A 19,874-nucleotide genomic window follows, 5' to 3' on the forward strand; every position below is an offset into this window, starting at 1 on the left:
TACCGGTGAGGTTCACTTGACCGGGCGTCCGTCTTCAAGACAGAGAACGCCTCGGGTCGTTGCACGGCACGAGACCTCGGAACGGCCTGCTGCAGCCTCGAACCCGTATCTACGCGCGAGGTTCGGGAGAGCGAGCGTCCGTCATCGAGACGAGGAGTGCCTCGGGTCGTTGTCTTGCACGAGGCCTGAGGTCGGCCTGCTGACATCTCGGAACCCGCTTCTACGCGCGAGGTTCGGGTGACCGGGCGTCCGTCATCGAAACGAGCGCCTTGGGCCGTCTTTTTGCTCGAGACTTCGGAGTGGCCTGTTCCCGACTACGGAGCTGGGGGACGCGTCCACCTGTTCCGGCCCCGCGCTGCTGCGTCTGCTCTTCCACGCCGGTCATCCCTATACGAGCGAGTGTTCCACCTCAAGGACTCTACGTCTCACCACACTCCGGACTTCAACCGCAACGTCGTGAGACTACGTTTTTCCTGTTTAAGAACAACCTTGTATGTGTTGGTCTTGTTTAAGATATTTTTCGCGTTTACGTGCCGTGCAATATAATTGTCTTGTGTTTGCTCATCATGCACCGTCTCCTCCATCTTCCTTGCGTCACACACTTTGCAACGTGACGATCCTAACCCATCACACAAGGGCTTTTCTATGGGTATCACTTACGATGGCGTCTCCAAGAACAAGTACGGTATTTGACGGCGAATTATTAGAAAGGTGTTTCCTCTTACTTTGTTGAAGCTCCCGAAGTTTCATCCTCCACAGGAAGTCCGCGAGTTGCGCGGCTAACTTATTCCAATCGGCGTAGGGGTGGTTCCAATGGCGACCGTCTCGCAGGGCCGCGCAACGGACCTTGGACACTCCTGGTAGAACCTAACTTGGCACCATGATTCAGCGGAAAGAATAGCTCCAATCCTCCTTGCATGCCCAGTTGATGGTTGAAGGAAGCCGCACATCATGCGAGCTTCCAATGCGACGACACTATTACGACTAAACCACGGCATGGTTCTATCGCGGAACATACATATCGCGATTAAGGAAGCTAACGAAGCAGGATTGTGCAGATAAGTAGGGGAACATGGAAAAGGGCTCAGAGTACTAGAAATGAAGCTTAGAACGACAGAAAACTGAGCTAGTTGGTAAGGATTCATTATGCAAAAAAGACGTGAGGCGTGCAGACACGACACAAGAGTAGCGAAGTGGACAACACGAACGCCGACTATCAACTGAAGGGAGCACTGAGGCGAAAAATGAAAGAAGACACAAAACTCATCTGCGCAAGCTCAGGAATGGTATCACCAGGTGTCAGTCGGGTACACGTGCCGGTCTACGTGAGCGATAATTGTTAAGGTACTTATTAATATCATCCTTCTGTAAAGTAATCAAAGGCGGACTCACGCACGCACTTCCACCATTATAGATATGCCATGCCTCTACCATAAGACGTGTATCTTCATTCTTATGCCTGTACAATATCACACATTCATCTAACTCTGGCATGCAGTTACAATCTTGGCAATCTAGGGAAAGATTAGAAGGCGATCCACCGGTTAGCGACCTTTTATGTTCCATTAGCCTCTGATTGATGCACCATCCCGTTTGCCCTACGTAGAACTGGCCACAGCTGAGGGGAATTTTATAAACCACTCCCATACGACAGTCAGTAAAGCTATTTTTCTTATTGTGCTTCACTGGACAAATATTTGTTCTTTTTTGCCTTTTACCTGCTCCTTTTTCCTCTGTACGGTAGCGCATATCTTACCTAGCTTATTGGGAGCAGTGAAAGCAACATTAACATCATATCTACTTGCAACTTTTTTATGCCTGTGCGACACTGAAAGAATGTACGGAATAGCCACTGCTCTTTTTTTGCTATTACTGCTTTCTGTAATCACATCCGTCCCCCTCGAAACCGACTGCTTTAGGCGCTCAGCCACAGTGGCCACTGCTACACTACGATGACCTGCTTCTAATAGGCGACAGACCTGCGCATTAAAACTGGCGCTCATTTTGTGCCAGAAGACTTAAGGCACGACATGGCAATTCCGTTTTTTACTACTTTGGAATGCTTGGATTGAAAGTTTAGCAACGGCTTCGAAGATCTTGGGAAGTACTGCCAACAAACGTGATTTTGTTCGAAGACCAAGGAAAAGTCAAGAAACTGAATTACGTGTCGTTCTTGTTTAAATTTTTAAGCGATCTTGTTTGTCGCACGCACGCATGATCATCGCAAAAAAATTTTGGCATTTGTGACACAATATTTTCCGGAAAGGCATCAGTTTATGATGGTCGCAAGGCCCGTTCGAAGGATGAAGTTGAGCGAAATTCACGCGCTGACAGTCATTATACACTGCTAGCTGAATCGTGCTGCTTGTATCTCCCGTGTGCCGCCCTCTATTTCCCTCTAGTAAGTTTTGCGAGGGACTTTTATCGCAGATCGATATGCGGGGCCTGCGACGATAATGCACATTCAGTGCGGCGCTCTTTTTGTTCGCGGCGCTGGCGTTCGTTGTGGGCCGTACGCGCTTCCTCAGAGAAGGGGGCGTTCGTGTATCGAATGCGTAATAACCGCGCCAAGTGGTAAAGGCTGGCTTAGCCGCATCACCAGCGGCTCACTAATCGCTGCTTGGAGCACTGCTTGCTAATGAATATGTGCTGGCACGCGTCTCCCTATGCATACAAATTGCCCGCTGCAACAGTAGGCTGCGTGCATGCTAATCAACTCATTGTAAAAAAAAATAGTGAACATGACTGCAGACTAGAAGATCCGCGGAGCACGAAACATATTTCGTGGGCGTATGCCTCTAAATTGATTACTATGTTAATGAAGTAAGACCACCGAAGCATCTCTCTTTCCGAACTTTTTTACCTCAGATCCTTTTACATCACCCAGTAGGCCGCGCCGCCGTGCAGGCAACCATTGATGAAAGGGTGAAGCCAGCGAGCGCGCATGGGAACGTACGGAAAGCTAGACACTTGCGCCACCTACTACTGCACTTGAGTACTAATTCTGTGCTTCAATACCTTAACCAAGACATTTGCCACCCACTGAACTATTCAATATAGCAACATAATACTCGTATTCACACGTGCCCGTCCCTTCAAGTGATGAAACTGACATGAGAGGCATCACGCTCTCTATAACGAAGCGGTTCCTTTTGTAGAAACTTTCGTTTGAACTAAGGCAAGGATCACCTGGCATATTGCAGGTAATTAAAACTGGGAAACATTAGTTCTTGTTGTCAATTGCAAGAAAAGGCGGTTTAATCATGGTGAAATCTTTTGTCAAATCTTTCGCTGTTTTATATTTTCACCACCGTTGTTTAACAAAGTGCATTAAACTAACCAGAGCCGCATCGCCAAAAAAAGTATCATTCTGATACAGGCTCTGGCTATGCCCAGCCGTCGGAATACGCTATCAACGAGCTATAATAAGAATTCGTCTTGTTTTATGGGATGACGAACCAAGCGTGAGCCGCCAGCCGAGATCACTTCGCGCACGTCAGGCTGGCGCTGCCGACGGGCGCGCTACAGGTTGGTGTCACATGTCCAACACGTCACCAGGTGACGCAGCCTCGGGGTGTGGTTATGTGAACTCCCGACACGATTGATTCTGGTTTCGCGCTCTAAATGGCCTGAACGTCGCTTGAGCAGGCTTTACGTAAGGGCTTTCGATATTAACAACTGATTTTCTGTGAACTCGCCATTATAGTTCCTTTGAGTTATGGGATTTTACGTGCCAAAACCATCTCCTGAGTATGAGGCACACCGTAGTGGAGGACTCCGGGAATTTCGATCACCTCGGGTTCTTTAACGTGCACCTAAATCTAAGTACGCGGGTGTTTTAGCATTTCGCCCCCATCGAAATGCGGCCACCGTAACCAGTATTCGATCCCGCGACCTCGTGCACTGATTATAGTTCCTTTTACACACTTCCCATTGGCAATGACAGACTGGAATTCATGATCAGAAAGTTAGTAAAATATAGCTATAAATTAGGTTGCTCAACCATTAATGGATATTTTTTTCTGGTGTCCGCGCCTGTTGTGCACCTCGGACTGCAAAAACTGTTCTCCCGTTTTCAATCCCCTTTTTATTAAATATAGGCAGTCACCGCTGAAGCAATCATTACAGGCAAGTAAATAAAAGATAAGAGGCGAAGGGAATTAGTCACTGATGAACTGAAATATGATGCCAGAAAAAAATCATTAATAAATCTGACCGAGTAGTGCTATTTGGTGTTGTCATACAAGAAGTAGAGTAACCTCGCCCAAGTGAGTCGTTCTTTATTCTTCTTTGGACAAGAAATTCCATGACAGGAGGGAATGTAAAAGCAATCGTGAAATTGATTGTCAGCTTCATTACGGGTTTTCAGCTGCTCCGTCAGGTGCGATACTTTCACGCTAAAGCACAAGTTTGCTAATCGACAAACAAGTAACTGAACTTCGGCGAAGCTGTAGCTCCGCGCCGGCCAATACGGGCGGCTAACGGGTACCAATTATAGGCGATGATAAACGGCACATAACCGACCGCGGCGCTCTAAGAACCCTCACCGGCCTCTCTGCGGCCTCCTCTCTCCCTGTGTCATGGTTGGGCGCGTTCACCGACGCATAACATTGGACAAAGGAGGTGGCTTGTAAGAGTGGAAAAGAGGCTCGGGCAGCACAGGCGGATGGGGTGTGGCGACGAAAACTGGTACGCCTTTCTCGACTGTTTCTTTCTTTTCTTTCTATCAGGCACTGATGACAAATAAGGCACAGCATTTTGCCTGTGTGCGTCTCGGTTACACTGTGCCTCTCACGACCAGACAGCTCTCTCATTCCCTACCGTGTTTCTATATGCATGTAACTCTTCACATCTTGCGCAAGCCCTAAATCAAAGCGTGCAGTATGACTTTGTGGTTGTACCGACCAAAATTATTTAGAGTCTGCTGCTGGCGTGAACATCCAATGCATGGCTCTCGCTAGGACGAAACTGTCTGTTGCGGCCGGTGTGCTTTTTCGCCGTCCTCGTTAGCAAGGGAGCCTCGGAAGCAAGGGTTCCTCTAAGCAGACTAGTTTGCTGATTACTTCCACAGCTCGCATGTCCTACGACTCGTAATACATTTCATAGGCCGCCAAACTTTCATGTTAAGCTGAAAGGTTTACCGTTGAGCATGGCAGCGAGATTACGCATCAAATCAGCATTCCTGCTACGGTGCACTCTTACAAACTACTTGTGAAGACAGGGTTTAAAAACATTCCTGCAAGACCCATCTCACGATGAATGCCGGTGTTCATGGGAGGAATGCAGCGACGCACCATATTGCCCACGCCGAAAACTGTATGCAGCCAGGCTCCTCTCTGGCGCTTTCGACTGCAAACGCTGAGTCATATTATAGCGCCACCGCGAAGACCCCGCGTTGCGCGGGTGCGCTTCCACCACCGTGGCTTCCACCGAGCACGCCATAAACTTTAAAGGATCTTTTCCGTTATGTAAGAACCGCGTATACGCTGTGGAGCCTAACGAGTTACTGAAGTTGGCATCAAATGTGATAATTAAAGTGTGACACTTACCTAGCGTCGCATACCTAGTGCTTTAGGTTGTCATCAAAGATGTTGCATACGCCGTGGCATATACCTTGTGCCACGTACCCAGTGAACCACTGGGGCGTCAAAGAGGTTCTTTAAGAGCGCCACATAACCCAGTGCCACATACTCGCACCAAGTGACCCAAGTTGGTCCGACGGTTGGTTTGAAACCATGTTACCTCAGCACTGCAGCCCCATACGCTGCCCATCAGACTGTGGACTACCAAGAGACGCAAGTTGGAAGCAAGCGGCTAATGACACAGACAGACAGACAGACAGACAGACAGACAGACAGACAGACAGACAGACAGACAGACAGACAGACAGACAAATGGGCGGACGGATCCTGAAAAGTGCATCAGGTACCCTGACAATGCTAATCACATTTTTAAGAAGTCGCAGTTTCGCCCCCCCCCCCGAAAGGTAAAGCATCTATCGCGATAGCATATTATTAGACAACTATACCAAGTAAGGATACTTTTATCGGCCGTGTAAACTTGTACAAATTTGTTTACTAGCTAAATTAGTAAGCATGGTGTCGCGCGCACACAGGCAAATATGAACAAATCTCGCTGGCTGACCGCGGACGCTCGCTGTCAAATTGCTGACGTGAGGAAGTGCGGCTGCAACAGCAAGCGAATTGACCTTCGTGCTGCCCCCCGCTTCAACGCGAACTGAGCGGCGAGAACACAGCGCACACGAAGCTATCCGTCCTCGGGGCTCAAAGACTCTGTCCCCATCGCAGATCGCTTACAAGATAAGGCCCGCGTGGCCAGGCTCAGCCCCGCCTCACGCAGGCGCCGCTGGAGTAAAACTCCTGCCCCCCCCCTCCCCGGCCCCACCCCCGGTGCCTTGCGTGCAGAGAAAGACGGCGCGCTTCATCCCCGTTTTGCTCTCTTGCGCGTGCGAGATGGAGCAACAATCGTGGCATCGCATGCTTTCGCTCGGACACACCGCATACGGCGCGCGGCCACGATTTTATTGCACTTGGACATTATACGGAGCATTACGGCGACGCTGACGGCAACAACGACGGCGAAAATATGACTGAAGTGTCCATATAGTTACTGTAGCCATAAAAACATTGCCAGTTGCACGCTCTGTGGGAATCGGTATAAGCGAAGCTTATATTCATGGTTGCGAAGAACGCTGTTCTTGTTTTAAAACCAACTGCAGGCACAGAGCCGGTGCCTAGGCAGTGGCTGAGCCACAAAATTTTTTTCGAGGCTGTGCATTTGACCGGGGACGGAACGAGTGAGGGCTGGGAAGAGGGGAGGCTGGGGAGGCCGCATAATAACTGAGAAATTTGGTGGGAAAAGGGAAGCACGAGCCCGTTGTGAAGTGTGATGGTGGCATGACAGCGAAGAAATGATCACTATCGAATGTAAGCGCCAAAATGACGATCTGTTCGTGCTGGAACGTCGCGTTGCCTCGGTTTGCACTATATCCGCTGCCAGTTCGCACTATGCCCGATGCCATCCAATTGTGGAAGACAGCAGGTTCGTATATACAGGGTGTCCCAGCTAAATTTAGTCAGAATATATGCAGATGCCACGTCGCTGGATAGAGCAAAGGTAATGTTGTTTGCCATTGCTTGGAGATAGCAAAGCAATATTATTTTTCATTACACCTACTTACATCATTACTCTTTATTAGTTAATAAACTTCTCAAATATTAAAATTAGATTAACACATTCAATGAGAATATTGTAGAGCGACATGAAAAACTGCTGATACAGGTTTATGTGCGTCATTACATGCTACATAAAGGTATTTCTCGGAGCGTCAAAGAAGCCCGCGAACACACGCAAAAGTGCCTAGAGTGGCCAGTCGCGCGGCAATTTTGCATGTATTTGCAAGCTGCTTTCACGCTCGGGAAAATTAATGAATGAATGAACTTTATTTTCCTTTTAAGACAGGGAAGGGGGGAGGGGGAAGAGAGAGGTCTATGTACTCCAGTCCCAGCTGGCATCCGTCCCCACATTACGTGGCTAGACGTCCGTCTACCAGTCGTGGTATGCCTACGCTACCTCCTCAGCCCACCTCAGGACTCGGTACCGTAAGGCGAGTTTTTCATGTCGCTATACAATTTTCTAAATGAAACTTTCAATGTAATTTTATTATTTGAGAAGTTCATTAATTAGTTAAAACGAATTCTCTAATTAGGCGAATGAAAGACATAGTGAGTATCTCCAAGCGACGCCAAACAACATTACCTTTGTTCTGTCCAGCTACGTGGCATTTGCATATTTTTAAACTCTGGCTAAAGTTAGCTGGGACACCCTATATATATTGACACGTGTGCTTGTTTGTCTTGCGTAACGGTTAGGTCGCATTGTGCCGTTATTGCTACGTCCCGTTGACAGTTCTTCTGTAGGCGACGTACTCTTGGCTTCGAAGCTTCGTCTTCATGGCGGCGTGGCGTTGCTTTGCCGTCGACATAGCCTCTTCGGCGTCTTTGTCGGCGGCGGAGGATCTTCGTCATTTCTACGAACAGCAACCGCACCTCCACCGGTTGCTAATTTTTTAAGTTTGCCGGCTATAGACCTACGGACAGGCCCTGGGCGGGGCCAATGTATCTTCGGCGCTGCAGCGACAGCTAGCGCCCTAGTGAGGGTGAACGCGAAGAAAGTCGGTATATATATATATATATATATATATATATATATATATATATATATATATATATATATATATATATATATATATATATATATATATATATATATATATATATATATATGCTTCAGTACCTTCTTCAAGCTCTTGGGCATCTGCATGTCCTGTGGTGCTCGTTAGAAAGGACAACAGCTGGCGCTTCTGTATGGAATCTTAACCAAGTAACAAAAAAGCCATGTACCCCTTATCTCTGATAGTTGACGACCTTGACTGTCTAATTGGTTCCAAGTATTTTTCTTCGATAGACATTCGTTCCGGCCATTGGCAGATTGCATTTGACGACATGGATCGTGAAAAGACGGCGTTTATTATACCTGGTGGGCTCCATCAGTTGAAGGTGATGCCATTCGGGCTATGCAATGCTCCCACCACATTCTTAATACTTAGGTGCTACATTAACAACTAACTTATCCTTGAATATACACGTTAATATTTGCTCTTCTGCCTTTCCAAAGCTCTGCTTTCTAAAACATAAACTTCAAACCTACCGAAGCAATGGTAAATTACCATACTATTATTCCTTATTCAAACCCAAACTAGAATACGCCAGTTTTCTATGGGACACATATGCTCAGCTAAACAGTAAGTGCCTTGAAAGAATACAGAGTAAAGCAGTCCGGTTTATCTAGAACAAATTTTCATGAACTGACTCTCTGTTAGAGCCAATGACATTCCCCTTCTTCAAGCCCGTCGCAAAAAGTTCAGAAATGACTTCCTCTCACTGTTTGCGATAGATTCATCACCGTATCTATCACCCTTACTAACCATATCCACTAAACACCATCAGGCTAACTCTCTCAAACATTATTTTGCTAGAACTGACACTTATAGGTGTTCCTATTTTCTACGGAGAGCCTTAGATTGAAATGAATGAATTATTCCAGGCATGTTCTTTGGCTCTCGAACCGCGGCAAAATTGTTGCACAATTTCACATTTACGTTATTGTGGCGCTAATATTGCACTAATCTAGAAACATATTCTGTTGTTGTTTTTTATTAATTTTGTATTTTATTACGTCTTACTATACTTATGTTGAAGCAGATTCCATTGTTGTTATTTTGTGTGTCACTATTTATACCATTATACTAATCTCGAAACAGTTTCCATTGTCCCTTTTGCATTATGGCTGTAATATTAAAAGGCCTATCCCTGCTTAGACCGGAGATTCTCCAGTATGTATAAAATAAATGAAAAATTCGGCAGACACCTAAAACTGCTTAGGTGTAGAAATGCAAAGGCAACTACACCGTTTGCAGACCTCGGAAGGTCATCGACGCGCACTCGCGACGTGTGCCACCACCTCCCCACTGTCACGTGCGTCGCCCGACGACGCACGCACTAGTCAGCGAGATGGCTGCGACGCGTGCAATCAGGCACGCACTAGGCACGCAATTAGTGAGCCAGAACCGCGGAGCAGGCGTCGCTTGAGGGAAGCGTGCTCGCCTCGCACTCCGGAGGCCCAGCTTCGATTCCAGACGGAAATGTGCTAAATATTCTTTTCAAAGCCACTTATTTACTTTTTCTGCAGGAACTTCAGTTCCAGTTTATTATTCGTTCCTAACGACTGGTTACAAGAAATTAGAAATGTGACGTCAATCCGAGCATTTCTTTGTGTATTTCCACTTCTGTCGGCCATTTTTCGTCACGGCGCAGTTTCGCAATGGGCACCAACCTAGACACCTAACGCTTGCGCCTTAAAAAGCTTTAATGCAAACACGTGGTCAATGCAACAAAGCGGGGAAACAATAAATAAAATCAACACCTTGTACCACAGCATCGCAAACATCACGTTTCATTAAAGCAGCTGGTTTAAAAAGTTACATTCATCCTGTGATCGAGGGATGGCTTGCACATTCGTGCGCATGCTTATCGGTCAGAAAAGGTTCAGCTATCTCGTACGTACGCTGCTCTCTGTGCCTCATGAGAATAGCGGTGCTGTCTAAAAGCGGCACGCAACCACAAGTGCGACAGTGACTAGATAGACGACAGCTGGGCGGGCGCACTGTGCCTTGAGGCATACGTTGAGGCACCACCGGGTCTGGCGAGTTTATATTTTACCACAAAAATTTCAAGCTTCGTGAACGACCCCAGAACCACGGGGCGTAAACCTGGAATTGGGCTTGATCGAACGCCCAGCGTTCTGACGCGCAGACCTGGCCTCAGCAGTTTTTATTTCCTTTTATTACCTTAATGACCCCTCTAGGAGGTGTTACCTAAGGAGTGAATATGCAGAAAATTTTTAACAAAGCTAACCACATGTCAATTCCGCGAAAAAGGGGTCTGTTACAGTTTGAAGAAATATTGTCGGTCCGGTGATAGCGGCAGTGCTGTGGGAAAGATCACTCCAACCGGATGCTTCGCGTGAAAAAAAAAATTGACGGAGAATATAGCACTGCGGCTGCGTGGCCGAGCCACTTGAAGAGCACGGCCGGTGCAGTGAGATATGCGGGCTGGTGCGACGATAAAGCTCGGGCGGTCACGGGTGCGGTAATACAACGTATGGAACAGGGCTACAGATGCGATGCGGCGACGAAGTGCGAGAGACAATAGAGACGATTCTGCTTTTAAGGATGATGCACTGGTATGGCTCCAATAGGATGAATGAATTAATCGGGCTTCTCGATTCTGCACTGCCTCAAGTGTATTTATAAGGTGCACCTTGAGCGGACTCCAGATGACAGCGGCGAATTCAAGTTTTGGTCTGATAATAGATTTGTAAATCAGCAACTTAAAGTGCTCAGGCGCATGTCAATAATGACGTTTTAGAAAGCAGAGTCTTTTGTTAGCAGACGTTACTATGTTAGCCATATGTGTGCACCATTTTAGATCACATGAAAATTTTACTCCTAAGTGCTTATATGTTGCGACACTCTCGACATTAACGTTACCGACAGCGTAAGGAAAAGATAATAGGTTATGACGACGCGAAAAACAAGCCAGTTTACATTTAGTGGGGTTAAGGGTCGTGGGCCACCAGTCACACCATACTTGAATACAGTTAAAATTATTTTGAAGAGCTTGCTGCGAAGAATGGCGAGTGATAGTGCGATAAATGGCGCAGTCGTCCGCAAACATACGGATCTGACATGACACATTTAAATGCAAGTAATTTTCTTATAGGAGGAACAACATAGGCCCCAGTACCGACCCCTAGGGAACACTGTACGTTACTGGAAGAGTGTTACAAATGTGCTCGTTAATAAAGACGGATTGGGAATGATTGCTCTGAAAAGCTTCCATCCAGTTAAGAACGAGAGCGTGAGTGTTTAGGCCAGAAAGTGTAATTAGAAGTTGATGAGACACTTTATCGAAAGCCCTCGCCAAATCTAAGATGGCATCAGTTTTTTGATTATAGTCCAAATTTAGATTTGAATGATGAAGAAAGTTAGCTAGCTGAATTTCACAAGATAAACCTTTGCGAAAACCCTGCGGTGAAGAATTAAAAAAATTGTTCAAACTTCGGAAGTTGATGATTTGTTAATAATTGACATGTGCCATGATTTTACAGGGTAGACTTGTTAAATATATTGGACGCTAATTCAACGGTGACTACCTGTAACCCGATTCATGGATGGGAATGACCTTTCCCGCTTTCCAGTCATCAGATATGTGACCTGTCGAAAGGGACTGAGAATACAAAGCACACAGATTGTTTGCAGAAATGTTCTTGGTATTTAGTAAAAACTTCGAAATAATTTAATCGAAGCCAGCTGACGATGTCCTCTTAAGACGTTTAATCTGAGGCGATAGACCATTTGTGGAAAATACAATCTGGGACATAGTTCACTGGAGGCAGTTCATTCAAAGGAAGAAAGCATGTCTCACTTATGAGTGAATACACTTGCAAAACCGATGTGAAATACTTTTACACTTTCTGCATCACTTACAACCGCATTCTGTTTCTCAGTAAGTGTAAATGTTCATTTGCATTCCGAGTTCACCACGGGCCAAAACTGTTGCGGATTACGTGTCGACATATTAGGAAGGTCATTGTGAAAAAAGTTGTGCTTAGCATTGCGTATTGCTGCGACGTATGCGGTTTCCGATGAATAGTATTTGTCCCACCCACTTTCGCTCTGTCGCAGTTTAGCAGCTCGGAAATTACGTTTTTGTTCCTTATTCTCTAGTCGTTTCACTTGATTGAACCATGCCTTGTCTTTATTAGCACGGAAGCTGCGTACCGGTATATATTTCTCAATTAATTCACGTACTTCGTTCTTGAAGAGCAACCAGTCTTCTCATACACAATGCTACGGAAAAGCTGTTTAGAATAAAGGGAATAAACTGATTAGCTCATTATTAATTTCTTCGTAAGTGGCATATATCTTCGTAATTGGTTTTCTTATAAATTTCACGTGTTAGCGGAACAAAGTTAAAAGTGGCATGGGCAACCTTGTGGTCGCTTATTTCCCTGAGATATGTTATATGGTTAGTTTGAGGCGGCCTATAAGGGACGCCTAAGAGTACGGTTCTCTGTGCAGCGCGGTAAGCTACCGATAACATACTGATATCCGAATCGATATGAAATAGTGAACGTGGTAGTTGCTGATTCACCGCCGCAAGTACTCCACCCCTGCGTGCATCACGATGATCTTTGCGATACAAGTTGAAACTAGGCAAATCGGCAAGACCTTCTGCGTCGCTAATGTCGCCACTTAGCCATGTTTCTGTTACTATAATCACATTACTGGCAGATGACAAAACGCTATTGGACACAACTTCCCGCTTCGACAGGAAGCTGCGTATATTAGTAAAGAATACAGAGAATGTAACATTAGCTCGAGAAACCTTGGAGGGATGCGTTTTCTCCTTATTCTGAGTGGATTGCTGCGCAACTTCCTTTACCATTTGCGAAACCTCGTCATAAGTATATTTTTTCGAACCAGTTGAAGGGGCTTTGAAACATAGGGAAACTCGGGAAGATTTCGTTTTGGCGAAAGCAATCAAATGCCTGCGCGCGTCTCTGACAGAACGGGAGTAGTTCTGTGAAATGCGGAAATTCGTTCCTTTTATTTTCCGCTCCTTGGAAAGAATGGCCCCTGCTTTCGTTTTGTAAAAACAAAACATAACGATAATGGGGCGACATCGCCCGGTAGAGTGGTGGCCAAGACGAGGGGCCCTTTCTATTTTTTGGGGGGGTCTAAGGTGAAGCCTTACAGTTCCTGACAATGCCATATGACCACTTCCTCGGATTGGGCGCACCTTTCTGAATTTTCAGAGCCGGGAAGGCCATAGAAAATTAAGTTATCTCGCCGAGATCCATTTTCGGCATCGTCAAGACGTTCTTCCACGTCACAAACGTGCTGCGCTGTCTGGGTAGTGTTGGTCCGTACGTTTTCCATGTCAGTGTGAAGCAATACAAGGCTCTGGCAATGTTTTTCTACACCGTTCATTCGCTGACTCATGTACGTGATAGTCTGATCTGTCGTTAGCAGTTGTTTTTTGAGGTCTTACTCCCGAAATTAATTTTGATTGAACAGCTGATATTTTTCGCAGTTCAGCGAGCATTGGCGGCGAGGGCTTACGGAGTCGCCATCTGTCAAAAGCGCCTCGCTTGCGTAACATCAGGGATAACGCGGCGCGCTCCTCGTAGGTTTGGCTGTCGGCGCTCAATAAAAACACAATGCGAAAGCCCTCCTGGACTTTTCTGTAAGTACTTTGGAAATGACAGAAGCATTTTACTGTCAAAATAAATACCATACGCAAACAGTAACCACAGAATAGTTTATCGACGCTATCTCTTTACCGAGTATGGTATAGTGAACGCCCACTGCGCGCAATCGCCGCGATGGAGTCACCCTAACCGGCTTCTTGCGTGAAAGAGCGGCAATAGGCGAGAGCAAACTATGTGAAATATGTTCTTATAGCTCTAGCTCCAGAGCTCACGAACGAAGCGGAGCAACCATCGCCCTCCCATTCACAACCCGCCACTTCACAGGAAAGTCGTCGCGCGGAGAAGGATAATGATCCGGCACGTATGGCACTACGCGATATTCTTGCTCACCAGCGCGGCATGCGGCAAAGATACGGCGCCCCCCCTCCCCCACACACACACATCTTTGGAAGGGGAAGACGCAATACATCCCCGCAGGATTCAAATGGGGGAAAATGGGAAAATTTCTACCGAAATTTAATAAGATTGAGCAAAATTTTCCCAACGATGTACGAGCGTGCCTGTCCGTGGTGTAGCGACTCGCAACCGTCTTTGTACCACATCTCCCGAGGAGGCCAAAATAGACCCCCGAATTTAAATGCCTACTTAGTTAGGTATAATCTAGCCAACACACTGGAGCAATGGGAGACACAACTCGCCAGTTCAGACCCGAAGGTGCAGAAGGCTCTTGGCCACGTTCGGCTAGCGGCAGAAGCCAGTGGAGCCCTGGACTTGGGGCGCCACCCATCAAGCTCCTTATCCCCTATCCTCCTTTCCCCAATTCAATCAAGTTATTCTCTCTCTCTTATAGTAGGCTGTCTGTATAACCAGATGGAGCATAACAGAATGATGCCTCAATGCAACGATCGCACGGGTTAGCGGCGACCGACTGCGCGTCTGCACGCATGTCCGTGCATAATGTTACGCTTTCGCTGCGATCGCGTTTGAAGTCGCACCGTGCCGTAAGCTTAGGTCGACTTGTGATACGCCATTGCAACAATTCAATCTTTTCCTTTTCTTTTCTTCTAAGGTCTTGGACATTTGAATATCATTATTTCTCATGTTGCGTCGCTCTGTATGTTTATCGGTCTTCTCAACGAGCAGTTACCGGTTGCTTCTTTTTCCAAATCCCGTACATTTCATTGGTGCTACACAAGCCTGATCATATGCCATGACTTTTAATGGGTTTTAACGTTTCCTTTCCATTCCGGTGAACTTGTCAGTGTCTAGCATCAACAAGTTCATAGACCCAAGCTTCATGACATTAGCCGGCAGTGCGCGCGGGGGGGGGGGGGGGGGGGTAGGGGAGGTGTCTCAGTGCGCTCTTTAATTCTGCTACTCTCCGAACATCGCAGCCTCGACGCCGTATCAGAAATCTTCCTCGCGGAAGTGCCTACTGCACACCGAAGTTTCAGCCGATGGCTGCTTAACTTTCCTAAGTTTCGGGATCCAAACTTCACGTAGCTTCTTGTCCTGCGCGTGCATGTGCATAAGGCTGACACCGGGTGCATCGAGTGGAGCAGACGACGACACGTCGTGTGTCACTTGCTGGGAAAAAGTGACCCAGCGTTTATTCAGCACTGGTTTTATACACGTTGTGAACAGGCGGTTAATGCCCTTATCACATGGGGGCGTATCGTGCCATGAACACAGAGCGCTCTGCATGCTGAGCAGATTAGATACAGATTACGATACATCCCCCTTCGTAACGAAAAAAAAAAAAAAAAACTTAGGAGAAGGAGCGCTTTTAGCTCGGGAGAACAAAAAGAAAGTTAAAGAATCACTGCACATCCAAAACTACAGCAAAGATCAGAGCACTGAATACAGTCACGGCACTTGTTGAAAGTTCGCGTCATACATTAAGCGCCGAGGTGGTCTGCGTTGTCTTGTAGTCCTTGGAGCAGCTGCTTGTTGCGGAACTGTCGGCACAATGCTCGCTGTGCTGTTTGGGTTTTGCGCCGCCTCTGGGTCGTGTTGTGTGCTGGCAGGGGCAGCGTATTCTTGAAAAACACCTTCGTCGTCGTGAGGAGGACCGCTAAGGCGAAAAGATTCTCTGGTTGGCAGAAGATGCTCGCGGTTGCGTCGCAAGAGTTGCCCGTCTTCAGTCATGACAACGTATGACCTTGGTTGACCAGACGACTGAAGAACCCGAGCCTTTCTTCTCCATGATGAGCTGTCTTTTATTCTGACCGTTTCGCCGTTGTTGAGCGGTGCGAGTGGCCCTCTTGAGTAGTCTGTTTGCTGGCGTTTGTCAACCCGCCGGCTTTGTCCGACCTGAACGGTTGGTAGAGTTGTTCGCAGCGAGCGTCCCTGTAATATTTCGGCTGGTGACCAGCCGCATTCCAGTGGAGTTGACCTGTAAGCGAGAAGACCAAGCCAAAAGTCTTGTTTAGCTTCAGTTGTGTTCTTCAAGATTCTCTTGACTACTTGTACCCCCTTTTCGGCGAGTCCGTTGGAGCGGGGAAAATACGGGCTTGAGGTCACGTGTTTGAAATCGTACACTTTTGAGAACATGGCAAATTCTCTACTGGAAAACTGAGGCCCGTTATCAGTGCATACCTCTACAGGTATGCCATATCTGGAAAATATGGCACTTGCTGCATCTACAGTAGTTTTTGCTGAAGTGTCTACGAGCTGTTGGACTTCGGGAAAATTCGATAGGGCATCATAAACACACAAGTAGGACCGACCTGCGTGGCTAAAAATGTCCATGCCGACGCGGTACCATGGTTGGTCTGGAACCGGACGCATAATCAAAGGCTCTTGCGGCAACTTGTAAGCGTACGTTTTACATACAGAACATGCCTGTGCAAACGTCTCGATATCAGTGTTCATTCCTGGCCAGAACACTAGGCGCCGTGCCCTTTCTTTGCACTTGTTAATTCCCATGTGGCCTTGATGAGTTCTGGCCAACATATCGCGCCTCATACTGGCCGGAATGACAATCTTACAGCCTTTCAAGAGAACCCCTTTTACTTCCGATAGCTCAGCGGCAAAAGGCTTGAACGGTCCTTCAATTGGTTGCCCGTTCTCCAGGTGCTTTAGCACAGCGGCGAGCTGCGTGTCCTTTCGTGTCTCGGAAGCCAGTTCTTTCCACATGGTTTCGCTGACAAGAGAATCAACCACACTTACTGCGTGCACTTCGACGTCGTCGTTGTTGTTGTCTGCGTTATCTGCTGCGCCCTTAACGGAAGCCCTGGACAGCATGTCCGCCAGTAGGAGCTGTTTTCCTGGAACATAATGCATTAAAATGTCATAGCGTAGCAGACGCAAAAAAAATCGCTGCAGTCTTGGCGGCATGTCACCGATCGCCTTCTGTGATATGGAGATCAACGGACGATGGTCAGTCTCAACGACAACCTTCCGCCCATACTTGAAATGGTGAAATTTCTCGCAGCCGAAAACTATGGCCATTGCTTCCTTTTCAATTTGTGAATAGCGTTGCTGCGTATCAGTAAGCACTCTGGAGGCGTACGCAACCGGTTTCCATGCACCGTTGTGATACTGCAGCAAGGCAGCACCGATTCCGTTTTGTGACGCATCGCACGATAACCTGGTTTCTTTTTCAGGGTCAAAAACTGATAGCAAGGGCTGCTTGCTAAGGCTGTCGCACAGCGCTCTCCACTCTTTTTCGTGATTTGCCGACCATTCGAAAACTGTCTTTTTTTAGCAAGCTTCTGAGAAGCGTTGTCCTTTCTGCTAGTGTTGGCAAAAACTTTCCAAAATAGTTCACGACACCCAGCATGCGTTGAACTGCTAGTTTATCACTAGGGGGTGCCATCTGCAACATGCACTCAACATGGGATGCATTTGGACGGATTCCTTCTTCGTTTATTACGTCGCCCAGGAATTCAATTTGTTGAACGCCAAACTCGCACTTTGCTGGATTGAACGTAAGGCCCGCACGTTCTGCCGCTTCTAGCGCTGATCTTAGACGTTGGTCGTGCTCTTGTTGGGAATTGCCCCACACGAGTATGTCATCGACATACACTCTAACGCCAGGAAGCGCGTCAAAAATTTCACTTAGTGTTTGCTGAAATACTTCGGACGCTGATGATATTCCGAAAGGCAGTCGCAAAAATCGATAGCGGCCGAAGGGTGTCGCAAAAGTGCATATCCTAGACGTCTCGTCATCTAAGGGAATTTGGTGAAACCCCGCGTTTGCATCTAGGCGAGTGAATACTCTTGCGCCGGCCAGCTCGGCCTCTATGTCTTCCCGCCTCGGCATCGCGTAGTGCTCGCGCTTGAGGCACTCATTTATTTTCCTGGGGTCCATGCAGACTCGCAGCTTCCAGTCTTTCTTTCGTACGATAACAAGGGGACTCACCCAGTCTGTTGGCTCAGTGACTTTTGCAATTATTCCGGCTTGTTCCATACGTGACAACTCCTCCCGAAGTGGCTCCTCTAAGGCCAGTGGCACTCGACGAGGTCTCTGAACCACTGGCGTGGCGTCCTTGCGAAGCACCATGTGGTATACTCGTTTGACGCAGCCGGTGCCAGTGAAAAGGTGACGAAAGCTGGCAACCACTTCTTCAGAGCTGTTTTGCGACACGCTGTTCACGCGTGAAATCAGTCCCAGGAGTTCACTCGCCTCAAGTCCTAGGATTGCTTGGCGCCCCTTTCGTGCCACGAAAAAACTCAGCATGGCAATGCAACCATTTAAAAAGACTTCGGCCCGCATGACGCCAATGTGTTTGATTACATCTCCGCCGTAGGAGCGTAAAATCGCGCTGCTGGGGTACAGGGGCGGCTGTGGGTCCATTTTGGCGTATAATCCATAAGGCAACAAATTTGCCTGCGATCCCGTGTCAACCTTTAACTGAACTGCCACGTTCTTGATTTGGACTTCCACCGTCCAGTCATGCTTGCTGGACACATTCTTTGCGGATACGTCGAGAATCTCGAAATCGTCTTGGCCGCTTTGCAACTCGCCAACAACTGCCGTCGCTTTACAACATCTGGCAAAGTGGTTTTTCCGCTGACATCTCCGGCACGTTTTTCCAAAAGCAGGGCACCTTCTTGGGGAGTGTTTTCCGCCGCAGTTTCGGCAGTCATAACGTGTCTGTTCTCGGTTTTCGCGGCTCGTGCTAGTCCTGCTGATAGGATGCACTTGGTGTTCCTGGTTCCACATTTCCTTGTGAGTTGCTGATGCTTCAGCTGCTTTACAGGCTTGTTCTGCCTTCTGCAGGGTCAAGTTGTTGTCCCTGAGGAGCTTTTCACGTACCGTGTCGTCATTTATCCCGAACACAATTTGGTCCCTGACCATCGATTCCGCCAAAGCTCCAAAGTTGCAAGCACGTGCTTGATTCTTCAGGTCTCGTAAGAAATGCTCCACTGGTTCGCCAGCAGCTTGGATTCTTCTCCTGAACATATACCGCTCGTGAACCTCATTGGTCTGTGCAATGCAATACTCATCAAATTTTTTCACCACTGTGGCATAGTCGTCGTTCTTCTCGCCTGCTGCAAACGTGAAGGTGTTAAAGACTTCAATGGCCTCTGCGCCCGCGACGCTCAAAAGCAACGCTGTCTTCTTGGACTCAGTCCGAGGCTTTTCTGCGACCTCTGACGCCGTGAGGAAAATTTCAAACCTTTGTTTGAAGAGCTGCCAGTTCTTGCGCAGGTCGCCTGTTGTAAGGAGCGGCTCCGGTGCTTTGAGGAAATCCATTTTCCGCCACAGGATCGCTGGTCTTCACGCGTCGTGCAGGAAGTGCATTGCCATGCTATCCCACTTCTGGCACCATGCATCGAGTGGAGCAGACGACGACACGTCGTGTGTCACTTGCTGGGCAAAAGTGACCCAGCGTTTATTCAGCACTGGTTTTATACACGTTGTGAACAGGCGGGTAATGCCCTTATCACATGGGGGCGTATCGTGCCATGAACACAGAGCGCTCTGCATGCTGAGCAGATTAGATACAGATTACGATACACCGGGCTCCGTTGTGTACGTCCGGCGCTGTAGCACCGAGCCGTAGCCT

The 19,874-nt window shown here is 47.5% G+C and overlaps 1 protein-coding gene across 1 annotated transcript; it reads right to left on the reverse strand.

The window, feature by feature from the left end:
- Nucleotides 1-15,264: 15,264 nt before the first annotated feature.
- LOC142559382 (uncharacterized) lies at nucleotides 15,265-19,561 on the reverse strand. The gene is made up of 2 exons (XM_075670987.1): nucleotides 18,080-19,561; nucleotides 15,265-15,444 (listed from the first exon to the last, which is right to left on the reverse strand). The coding sequence occupies exons 1-2, from the start codon at nucleotides 19,559-19,561 to the stop codon at nucleotides 15,265-15,267; spliced, it is 1,662 nt and encodes a 553-aa protein (XP_075527102.1).
- Between the last annotated feature and the right edge of the window lie 313 nt (nucleotides 19,562-19,874).

Source organism: Dermacentor variabilis, chromosome 10 (assembly GCF_050947875.1).
Source record: "Dermacentor variabilis isolate Ectoservices chromosome 10, ASM5094787v1, whole genome shotgun sequence".
In the NCBI taxonomy this organism is placed as follows: domain Eukaryota; kingdom Metazoa; phylum Arthropoda; class Arachnida; order Ixodida; family Ixodidae; genus Dermacentor; species Dermacentor variabilis.

What these genes read in the sequence shown, in the direction of transcription:
- LOC142559382 (XM_075670987.1), bottom strand. Translation starts at nt 19,561, where the DNA reads ATGGATTTCCTCAAAGCACCGGAGCCGCTCCTTACAACAGGCGACCTG. An exon ending in CCGAGCTGGCCGGCGCAAGA is followed by an intron (nt 15,445 to 18,079) that starts GTATTCACTCGC and finishes ACTTTTTCCCAG; the next exon opens with CAAGTGACACACGACGTGTC.